The 11,232-nt window shown below is 62.1% G+C and overlaps 1 protein-coding gene across 1 annotated transcript; it reads right to left on the bottom strand.

Moving 5' to 3' along the window:
- Positions 1 to 881: 881 nt before the first annotated feature.
- Positions 882 to 11,017, bottom strand: LOC309400535 (TSC22 domain family protein 4-like). The gene is made up of 4 exons (XM_081969105.1): positions 9,275 to 11,017; positions 8,327 to 8,490; positions 2,824 to 2,875; positions 882 to 1,191 (listed from the first exon to the last, which is right to left on the bottom strand). Exons 1-4 carry the CDS (start codon positions 10,049 to 10,051, stop codon positions 991 to 993), a joined length of 1,194 nt encoding a protein of 397 aa, XP_081825231.1. The 5' UTR covers positions 10,052 to 11,017; the 3' UTR covers positions 882 to 990.
- Positions 11,018 to 11,232: the final 215 nt, after the last annotated feature.

Below are 11,232 nucleotides of genomic sequence, written 5' to 3' on the forward strand. Positions count from 1 at the left end.
TGCTGCCTTGGGGGGGTCAAAACAAGGGGAGGGGAAGGGCTAGTGTTCGGGAGCGCTCCACTGGGGGGAGGGCACGGAAGGATGCGGGGGGGGGAGGGAGGCACCAAGGAGCTGCAGCGTCTCCTCTGCGGCTCTTCTTTGAGCTGTCCCTGGTGGGGGGGGTGGGGGGCAGAGGGGTTGCCAGTCCACCTGCCTCTCTCTCCCGCGGGGGCTTTTTCCAAGCGGCAACTGGACTTTCTTGGGTGGGAAGTTACTCCGTTCAAAACGTTTCCCTTCTCATCCCGGAGAAGTAAAACCTTTTCCAAGGAGAGGAAAAAGCCCATGCGAGGCAGAGGCTGGCCAAACCCCCCCCACTCCTTCCCGGGACCCCCAGCACCTTTACTCCCCGCCCCACAGATCACCCCATGGCACACGGAGCGACTTTTAACAGCTAGGTACTTTAATAACCTGAAATACTGCAAAAGTGCCCTGGATATAAAACTATTGGCACTGCCAGACTCTCCGATCTTCATTCTGCACCCCCCCCCCAATTTCGAACCACGTACATAGTACCTTAAAAAAGTCCCCCCCCCACTTCAGTCTCGGAGGGGGGGCAAGTGCAGCACTCTCCCCCACAGGTTAGGGGAGGGAAATCCCTGCGAGGGAGGGGCCGGCCAATCTGAGGCTTTGTGTGTGGCCCCCTCCCCCCGCTAGGAAGTCTCTCCTGCTCCTTTCAGAGCTGGGGGGGGTTAAGTTGCACCCCCAGAAGGCACACGGTGGGTTAGTAGCCCAGATCCCAACCCCCACCCCAAAGGCTGGTTTCACAAACACACTTGTGCATGACCCTCCCCCACCCCCCCACCCCAAAGAGGCAAGTTCACATCAGTGGGACTGCGTTGGAGAGCTCCCTCCCTCCCTCCCTCCCTTCAGGCCCCCCTTAGTGGCGGCAGCGGCAGCAGCAGCAGCTCTCTGGCCATCCGTCCTTCCATCCATCTGTCCGTCCGTCCGGGGTCACGCGGAGCCGCTGGACGACGGCTTGTTTTCGTGGTGCTGAGCCTGAAAGTGGCTGGCCTGCTCCGTGTTGGCCAGGGAGCGCAGGAGGCTGTTTTCCTGCTCCAAAGCGGCGTTGCGCTCGGACAGTTCCTTGATCTGCTCCCTCAGGACCTCCACCTCTTCCCTCACGGCGAACATCAAGTGGCTCTTGACCAGGTCCTGGGGAAGGAGGAGGAGGAGGAGGAGCGGTCAGGTTCCCCGGGGAGCCCAGAAGGCCAGCCCCCCACCCCCTCCCCACTGCATCCATCCAGCCTCTGACCACAGAATTGGAAGGGACCTCGGAGGTCTTCTAGTCCAGCCCCCTGCTCAAGCAGGAAGCCCTACTCAATTTGAGACCAGTGGCTGTCCCTTCTTTTCTTAAAAGCCTCCAGGGATGGAGCCTCCGAACGTTCGGGTGGCAAGCAGTTCCACTGATTAACTCTTCCCACTGTCTGGAGATTTCCCCTCATTTCTAGGTTGCTACTCTCCTTGATGAGTTTCCATCCATTGCTTCTTGTCTGCCTTCAGGGCCTTTGGAGCACAGGTTGACCTCCCCCCACCCTCTTCTTTGGGGAAGCCCCTCAGACCCTGGAAGGCTGCTGTCATGTCAGCCCCTAGTCCCCCTCTTCATTAAACCGGACACGCCCAATTCCTGCAACCGTTCCTTGTGCCTTTATATGCCTCCAACCTCCCTGCTCCTCTTCGTTGCTCTTCTCTGCCCTCCCAATATCTTCTTTTTATATCACGGGGACCAAAAACGGACGCAGCGCTCAGTCTTCCCAGAGGTTGCCAACTGACCGGAGGGAGCGGTGCAGTGGTGAAATGTTTTTACTACCGGTCCTGAGGACGTGGCTTGGTGGGGCGTGGCTTGGTGGAGGGGTCATGTGACTTTATGGGGGTGGCTATTTAGTCATGTAACTGGGGGATCAAAAGACACTTTAACAATGTCCTGCTGGAGCAGGGTTGGACTAGATGACCTCCAGGTGCCTTCCAGCCCTGGATTATCCTCTGAAGCTGCGTCCAATGCCTGGTTTGTAGTCCTTCCTTCCTCTCCTTTTTCTCTCCCCCCCTTTCTTTCTTTTTCCTTTTCTTCCTTCCTTCCTTCCTTCCTTCCTTCCCTTTTTCAGCACCCCCACCCCCCATTTTTGGCAGCAAAAATGGACCCCCCCCCACCCCCTGGATTTCCGGAGAACCTATAGTAAAAAAAAAATGCTTTAAAAGTTTGTTTTTTAAAAAAAGTTCCAAAGCTCAGCTATGTGACGTGTGATTGTCGGAACGGAGGGTTTTTTATTTTTTATTTTGACTTTTTAAAATATTTTTTGCTACAGGTTCTGTGAACCAGTAGCAATTTTACTACCCGTTTGGGTGAGACGGCCCGAACCGGTAGCATTCCACCCCTGGAGTGGTGACATCGCCTGGGCCTTGCCAGAGGGATATAAAGCCAGGAGAATCCCACCCAGAAACCCCAAAGAGGCTTTTCAAATGGCAACTGGACATTCTTGAGTTTTTTCCCCTTTGAAAACATTTCGCTCCTCATCCAGGAAGCTTCTTTGCTTCTTCTTGGATGGGAAGCGAAATGTTTTCAAAGAAAAGAAGCGAGAAAGTCCAGCTGCCGTTTGGGATCACCGTGAGATGAAGATGGCCGAGAATCTCCAGAAACGTTATCCAAGAAATGGATTTGGCTGCTGCCAAGGGTTAGGGACTGGCAGCTCTCCTGGGCAGAAGCTGCCCCCTGCAGCCCGCCTAGGCCCACCAAGCGCCCTGCCCGCCTGCCCAGGGCCACCCTCCCTCCTGCCCCGCCTCTGGACTCACCATGGCTTGCTCAATCTTGTTGTCGATGGCAATCATACTGCTGTTGCTTCCACTACAAGAGAGAGAGAGAAGGAGAGAGAGGGAGGGAGAGAGAGAGGGGGGGGAGAGAGAGAGGGGGGGGCGCCCGTGAATCGGACTGACCCCCACCAAAAGGCGAACCTGCCTGACTTGTGCCAGTACCCCTCCCTCCCCACAGGGCTTCTGCTCCCCAGAGTGACTTCTGCTGCCCTCCCCCAAGGTTGGCCAGCCAGGCAAAACCAGAAGAAGAACAGAGTTGGAAGGTACCTCAGAGGCCATCTAGTCCAGCCCACTGCTGAACTAGGAAGGGCTGGGAGCCCCAGGAAAGCCCCAGGAAAGCCTGATTGCCGCAGGGACCCTCAAGGGCAGAGGAAGAGCCCCCGAGGCAGGACGGGAGGCCAGGAGTGGCCTTGGGATCCCTGCCTGAAGGGGGGGCTTGCACTGCCGCCTCCTATGCCACTCTGGCCCCAGCCACGGAGGCCAGACCAAGCAGCCATCCCTCCTGCTTTGGGTCGTGGCTCTTTAATCCATCAGAATAGAGCTGGAAGGGACCTTGGAGGTCATCTAGTCCAACCCCCTGCTCAAGCAGGAGACCCTGCGCCATTTCCAGTCTCTTCTTAAAAACCTCCAGGGATGGAGCACCCACCACTTCCAGAGAGGGTACCTGCCCTGGCTCCCCCCCTCCCCTCCCCTCCCCTCCCCTGCCCCCCTGAGGGGTCTGGGTGGGCTGAGCTGATTGGTCAGCGTTTTCCATATGGGGCCCAGAAATACAGCAACCGCAGTGAGGAACGGAACCAAAAGCGCTTTGGGTTTCTCAGTTGTTGTAAGAATGAGAGCCCCCCCCCCCCAATTCCTCGTCTTCAGGAAGCGGGGAGAGAAGCAGATTAATCGGGGGGGGGGGGAGGCTCCTTGGTGCTCTCTGAACTTGGTTGTTTTCTTGCGGGTGTTTTGTGACCCAACTAGGGAAGATCATTAGTTTGGGGGATAAAACCCTAACCAAGTTCAGAGAGCACCAAGGACCCCCCCCCCATCTTCCTCCTCCCAACACCCCCCCTCTTTTTAAGCACTGATGTCGTTCCCTAGTTGCACATGAAACGTCTGGAAGAAAACCACCAACTTCAGAGAGCACCAAGGACCCCACAGTCCTCGTCCTCCTCCACTCTCTCCTCCTCCTCCTCCTCCTCCTTGCAAACTCACTCCCTTCTAGCCCTGATGATGTTCCCTAGTTGGGTCATGAAACGTCTGCAAGGAAACCCCCAAGCTCAGAGATCGCCAAGGGCCCCTCATTTCTGCCCTGAACTACACATTGAGACAATTCCCCAAAGCTGCCGCCTGGCATTGCTTCCCACCCCGCTTGACCCTCTTCTGAGCCCACCCCAGAGCCCACCCTGGAGAGCAGCTCAGTGAGTGACAGACCCAGACACTCTCCTTTCCTCCATAGGAACCTTCCCCTGGCCTCCCCCCTCCCCGCCCGCAGCCCAGACCCTCCCCACTACCTGTGGAGGACCAACAGGAGGGAGACCAGCCTCGGGTCCGCCTCCTTCTGGCGGCAGCTGCTCAGCTTCCGGGGGCTTGGCGGGCCGTCCCTCGGCTTCCTCGCCCCCGCGGCTGGGGAGGCCTCCCTGGATGAAGCCGGAGAGGTGCAGCCCCTCTGCCTGGGGCGAGGGGAGGCCCCCGGATCAGGGAGCAGGCAGCAGCCACAGCCAGGGTGCTCCCACCGGGACTCGTAAGCGGTCACCAGGGACCGGACCGACGCCCGTTGGCGATCCAGAGACATCTCCCCTGCCTCCAGCTCTCTGCGGTCCCTTTCCCCTTCTCCTGCCGACGCGTCCTTTGGCCTTCACCCGCCGGCTCTCCTGAGCCTCGGTCCCCCCCAATCCATCGGGCGGCCTGGGCAAAGGCCGTCGGTGCGCCCAGCTGCCCCCAAATGGGCCAGGCGATGGGCACTCCTTTGGCCAGCAGGCTCCTGGCTCAGCATAAATAGCCATCTCTGTGCCGGGCTCTCGGCCCCCTCTCATTCACTCTCATTGGCTGGGGTGCAGGGGGGGAGCGTGCCCCGTTTCCCAACCTCTGGAGGAAGCAGAGCCAGCCAGCAACTGGGGCCTCAGCGCCAGAGCACCCCTGCCTCTGCCCGCTCACTCTCTTCCGCCCCCCCCCCCCCGTGCCCAGGACGGAAGTGGCGCTGGGACCTTCGCTGTGTCCCCCCCCCCCCCCGCTCTTGGCTCAGAGGTGGCCCAGAAGGCGTGCAGGGGGTGGGGGTGGTGGGGGCTGCACAAAGGAACCTTTGTAGACTTGCCACCTCTGTTTATGCCAGTCCCCATCCAGGAAGGGAGGGGTGCTGGGGGTGGGACGTCATGGGAACAGGGAAAGGAGTCCTAGGGCATTGCATAACCCAGCAGCACCGGCCCCCATGAATGAGGGCCCCGGCCCTGCCCGCCCCCCAGCCTGGGCAAAGGTGCCAGCGGACTAAGGTGCCCTTGGCAGGCAGACTGAATCCGTGGGGCACGGAGGGGAGGGGAAGGGACGGATCTAGGAGGGAGACGCCAAGCAACCTCCCCCCCCTCCCTGGGAACTCTCCTTCTGCCGGTTGAGCTGACTGTGGGGTGGGGGGGCAGAGGGATCTTTGTGCCCACACTACAGGTAGTCCTCGGCTTATGACAGTTCATTTAGTGACCTTTCAAAGTTACGACGGCAGTGGAAAAAAGCAACTCGGGACCGTTTTTCACACTTACGACTGGGTCACCTGTTTAAATTTCACATGCTTGGCAACTGACTCACATTTATGATGGTCGCCGAGTCCCCAGGTGGGTCGCGTGATTTGCTTTTGTGACCTCCTGATGAGCAAAGTCACCAGGGAAGCCAAGACTCACTTAATGACCGTGGTACTCACTTAACAACTGTGGTGATTCAGTTAACTGTCTCACTTAGCAACATAAATTCTGGGCCCAATGATGGTCATAGGTCAAGCACTGCCTGTAAACTGCAACTGCACCAGAGCCTAAATTTGCTTCAGCCACAAGTGGGTTAATTTTGTGGACAGACAGACAGACAGACAGACAGATGGGAATAGATGAGAGAGAGAGAGAGAGAGAGAGAGGATAGGTGGATGGATGGATGGATGGGAGATAGATAGATAGACGGATAGCCGTGAGTCAGTTGGTTCAAAGCACAGCCCCCCCTCCCTCACAGTGCACCCAACTGCCCACTTGCCAAGTGGAGGCCAGATTCCCCTTGAGCATGCACAGAGTGTAAAGCCTCCAACCTATTCCCTGCCAAGTCTTGAGAGGAGAACTCGGGGAGCCCCTCTCTAGACCTCCATCTTTCCTCATAAACCCAAAGCCCCCCGCCCCCACCCCCCACGGCTGGGCATTCGAGGCCCATGAGGCCCCCTGGGAGGGCTGGGGTGTTGGCATCGGAGAGGGCATGCATTCTGGGGAGGGTGGGGCAGGACAGGCTGAGTGTCAAGACAAGATTTGCTGTTCCTGAAGGGAGCCTCCCCCCCCCCCCCCCGCTGTGGGGCAGAGAGCAGAGCTGGCAGGGAAGGCCCTTCCGTCAACTGATACCACTTGCTCAGATGCCAGCCTCTTAAGCCTTGGAAGGATTTATTCTGGGCACAGGGCTCTTTCACCCCCGCCTACTCCTGCCCAATGTCCCACCCAGCCTTGTTCCAGGCTGAAGTTTACCTCCCCCCTCTCATTTCTTCCCTGCTTCACCCCATGCCGCTCCCCCCCCCGAACACTTAACATGGCTAAGAATAGTAGAGCCGTGTGTCTCCCCCCCCCCCCCGGGAGGAAGGTAGTGGGTGCTAGACAGAGCTTGTGCGGTGTGTCAGTCATCTTGATAGTGGCCCCGTTAAGCTTCCGGGGCGGGGGGAGTACAGAGATGATTGGGGCGGGAGCAAGCCAGCAGGGCAGGGGGCTCACGGGGAGGGGGGGGGGCTCGGAGGTAGACAGAAATCGGAAGGCTACACCTGCTTTGGCCTTGGACCCAAGCCCTCTGAGCGACCTTGGGGGTGGGCTGAAAGGGGAGGGGGTGAATTGACATGGGGGGAATGGGATGGGGACCCCTGGAAGTCACCAGAGGGGGGGGGAAACGGAAAGGCAGAAACATAAATGGGAGTTGGAGCCCCTCCTGGGCAGGGGGACAGAAGCAGGCTAAGCACCAGGAATGGGCCGGGGGGGGGGGGAGTTGCTAGAGCACCTGTTGTCCCCCCTGCCTCCCCCAGCTAAATGGCCGGCTGTGGGATCCGAAATGCTCAGGTGCAGCCAGGGCTGAACCTGAGAAGCAGCTGGCATTCAGGAGACCCTTCCTAACAGGGAGGACAATTAGCCAGTGGAACTGCTTGCCACCAGAGGTTGTGGATGCTCCATCCCTGAAGCTTTTTAAGAAGAGAATGGACAGATCCTTGTCTGAAATGGCGCAGGGTCTCCTGCTTGAGCCCGGGGTTGGACTAGAAGACCTCCACGGTCCCCTTCTAGCTCTATTCTGATGGATTAAAGAGCTGTTACCCGCAGCAGCAAGCAGGGGCGGAGGGCAAGGGAAAGCCAGGGGCACGCATGTTTCTGTGTGTGTGTGTGTGTGTGTGTGTGTGTGTGTGTATGTGTGTGTGTGTGTTGGGGGCTCCCTTGGCTGCTGGCCCCTGAACCAGGCGCAGGAGAGCTCCAGAGAGGCTGCTGGGGCTGGGCTGGCTGAAGGCTGCTGTGGGTCAGGCTCGAAATAGACTCTCCTCTGTCCCCCCCTCAACCCCCCCCCCAGCTCTCTCCGCTGTGCCAGGGTGGAAATAGCAACAGGCGGGCCTGGAGAGAGCGCTTGGCCTCACCTACCTGGGAGGCGGCCGAAGGGGGCCGGATCCTGAAATTCTACCCGCCCCTCCCCATCCCCCGTTTCCCTCCCCATCACCCTCTGGCCCCCCAGGACACTGATTGTTTGCGCCAGAGAGAAGCCACTGAGGGCGTCGCCCGGAGCGGAGGAGGTGAAGCAACGCCCCTCCAAAGAGGGGAAATGGTTCGGGGAGAGAAAGCCCTGGCCCCACGCCCGCCCAGCCCTCCCACCGCCGGCTGTTGCAGCACCCGGAGCCACTTCCGAGGGGGGGGGGTGTTACAGGCTGCCCCCCCCTCTCCCCGTCCCAGGGCTTGCAACCCCTCCTTCCTCCTGGCCCCCTCCTTCCTCCTCTTGCCCAAGCTTCAGCTCAGGGGAACTGAGGCGGTTGCTGGCCGTGCCCAGGGCAGCCCCAGGCGCCTGCAGAGAGCCAGGGGCTCAGGGGGGCAAGTAGAAAGCCTCTGCTTCCCTCCGACGTGTCACCCAGGTGCTCCCGCCGGCCCCCTCCCAGCCTCACCCACCGGGGGTCTCCAAGCACCTGGCGGAGAGAGCTGTTGAGGGCCAGACCCAAACTCCTCTTCACACTGGGGTTACAACCCCCCCCCCAAGACTGGGCACAGCTGTCCCGAGATGTGCCAGGCCGCCCACCTACCCCTCCTGCCCCCACCTGTCGTCGTCGCTGTCGTGAGAGCCTCCCATGCCAAACATCGACCGGGCCAGGTTGAGGCGGGCCACGCCGAAGGGGTCCGAGGTCCTCCGGTGGGGGCTTGCATCGCGGAAGAGCAGGGGAGCCGGGGAAGACGGGCGCGAGCGGGTCTCTCGGGGGAAAATCTGGGGGGGGGAGAAACAGCTGAGCCTCCCTGGGCAAGAGGGACTCTCTGGGTCAGGGAGGGAGAGGAATTGGGGGGGAGGGGACCTACTATTCAGCGGTTGTAGTGGGCCCCACATAGAAGGGGAAAGCCGTCACGGGATGGGTGGGGGCTCCTCTAAGGGGAGGGGGCTGCCTGTTGGCATAGACAGAGAAGCAGGGGAAGAGGCCGAGGGCTGGGCAGGGCGGGGCAGGGCCACAGTTCCCCTGCCCTCTGGCATCCAAAGAGCTTCGGACCAAGCCTGACCCCACTGGGACACCAGCATGTGGGCAGCGGTTCCTGGCCAAGGACACCTGAATGGACCTCCCCCCTCCCCCACCCCCAAGCACAACTGAAGAGTTTCTGCTCTTGAGAAACTTTTCCCACTTCTCAGCCCTCTTTCCCCTTGGCACCAGGGGTGGTGGGTACTAAGCCACAGCTTGCCTGGTTCCTTCCACGGAGGGAGGTGCAGGCCCAGGGCTTCTTCCCTGGGAGCACCAGAGGGATTAGCCACCCTGGGGCCCATCCCTCCCCATGCACAAGGGGGGCTCTGTCTCCATGGGCCCAGCGAGGATGAGGAGTTGCCCCCAGGAGGACGGGCAGAGGACGGGCAAACCTCTGAGAAGAACAGAGTCCAAGTTAGAGGCAGGGTCAACCGGAGGCCGTTCGTGAAGGGGAGCTTCTGCTCCGGCCTCTCTTGGTGCCCGTCCTCAGTTGGCTGCGACCCCCCCTCCCCTCTACAGGTCACAAGACCCCCACATCCTCACCTTGTGCCGCTCTTCCGTCTCCCTTGGGATGAGCTGGGTGACACTTTTGGGCAGCAAGTGCTCCTCCACTCTCACCACCGGGATGCTGCCAGGCTGGGGAGGGTCTCCGGGCTCTTGGGCCCCTTCCTCTGCAGCCAGGGGCCGTGTCTCTGCCACCCCTCGGGCGCTATGGAGAGACGCTGGGCTGGGGGGGGTCCTCACGGAGCGGAGGACAGGCAGGCCACCCCCCAGAGAGCGGGCCTGGTGGGCTGAGGCCGCCGTGGGCACCGGGAGGACCAGCAGGGACTGCAGGCAAGGCCCTCCCCGGCGTGGCATCTGGGGGCTGAAGGGCGAGGAGGGCTTCGCCAGCAGCCCGGCCACTTCCAGCCGTGAGTCCAGGGACTGAGGCTGCCGGGCAGAGTCTGCCAGCCGCCCTGCCAGGTGGTGGTCCATCTCCTGTTCGTAGAAGTCCCGGCAAGTCCAGCGCCCGCGTTTGTACGGCTCTCCCAATCCATGGTCCAGCTTGACCACACGGAACCGGGAACCCGAGACGCTGCCGAGGGAGCCCGGGTGCGAGGGGGCCGAACCCGGGGAGCCTGCAGTCGAGGGCCCGTTTTTGGGGCCCCCGCTATCGTTGGGATGGTGGCTGCCGTTTTCCACAGGGTTGGGCTCGTCCGGCAGCCCCCCCGCTGGCCTGGCCGAGGGGCCCTTGGCATCTCCTCCTGGCAGACCCTCCTTCTCGTAATCAGAGGTGACGCTGGTGATCTGGAAGCCGCTTTTCTTCTTCCCCACGCTCATGGTCCCGACCGGGCGGGGGTCTCAGCGGCTCTCCGGGCAACAGAGCAGGAGGGGGGCTAGCAGGGCTGCGGAAGCGGCTGCCCCCGAGCCATGGCTGCCCCTGAAGCTGCGGAGTCTGCCCCCTGGACTGGTGTGAGGACAGGGCAGGCCCCCCAAAGACCCCGGGGGTCCTTCGCCTGGGGACCGCAATCTCCACCCCCCCACACACACACACACCGGCACTCGGCGGCTCCTGCGGGTCGGCGAGAGGTCGGCGCGCCCCGGGCAGTGGCAAAAGCAGCTTAAGGGGCATTTGCCTGGCAGGCGTCCCGCATTGTTTCACTCCCAGCTGCAACTTTCTCCGGCGGCGGCTCCGGTTCCTCGGCGTGGCGGGGCGCCCGCTCCTTCCTCGCCTCCCCTCGATCCCGGCGCGGAGAGCGGCTCAGGGGGCGTCGGGGGTGGGCTCCGCTCGGGGGCATGCCCGGCCTCCCCCCCCGCTCCCGAGGCAGGACGACCCGCCCAGCGACGTGGGCCAAGGCGAGGCCGGGGCTGCGCTGGGTGGCTGCCTTGAGCTGGCTCGCCCGCCTTCCTTCTGCTGCGCCGCTGCTCGCTCGGCTGCTTCGGCTGTTGACAAGCCCCAGCACCAGGAAGTCCAGCCCCCTCCCAACCAGCTGACTGGGTGACGCCCCCCACCAGCTGGGGCCAGCTCAAGGCGCGCTTCCCTCCGCCGCCCCCCCCCCTTCACCCGGGGGCTGCCAGCCTGGGAAGCCCCCGAGGAGGGCAGAAGCAGAAGGCAGCCTGGCAAGGGGGTCCCGCCTAGCCGGCCACCCTCTCGGGGGGGGGAACCCCCAGCCGCCTGAGCATCGCCGGGATGGCGCCCCACTGGGCCTGCCCGCCACCCCGGACGGAGCCTGGGCAAGGGGAGCGGTGCAGCCGAGGGACTCCCTCCTCCCGCTGTGGGGACCGGGAGTCGCCCTCCCGAGGGCCTCCCAGCCTGTTACCGGGGCTTCTGGACCGGGGGGCAACCGGAGGGTCTCCCTGCCCACCCCACCGCCTCCTTTGGCTCGGTCATAAGTCCCCGGGCCCCCGCCTCCTTCCGCCCCCCCTCCCCCCGCGTAAACCTCAGCGCGTGGAAGCGGGGGAGTCTCGAACTCTGCCCGGCCTCACCTCAAGGCTCCGGTGGGGCGACGCCGCCCCCTGGT

Source organism: Natrix helvetica, assembly GCF_964273705.1.
Source record: "Natrix helvetica genome assembly, chromosome: W".
Classification (NCBI taxonomy): domain Eukaryota; kingdom Metazoa; phylum Chordata; class Lepidosauria; order Squamata; family Natricidae; genus Natrix; species Natrix helvetica.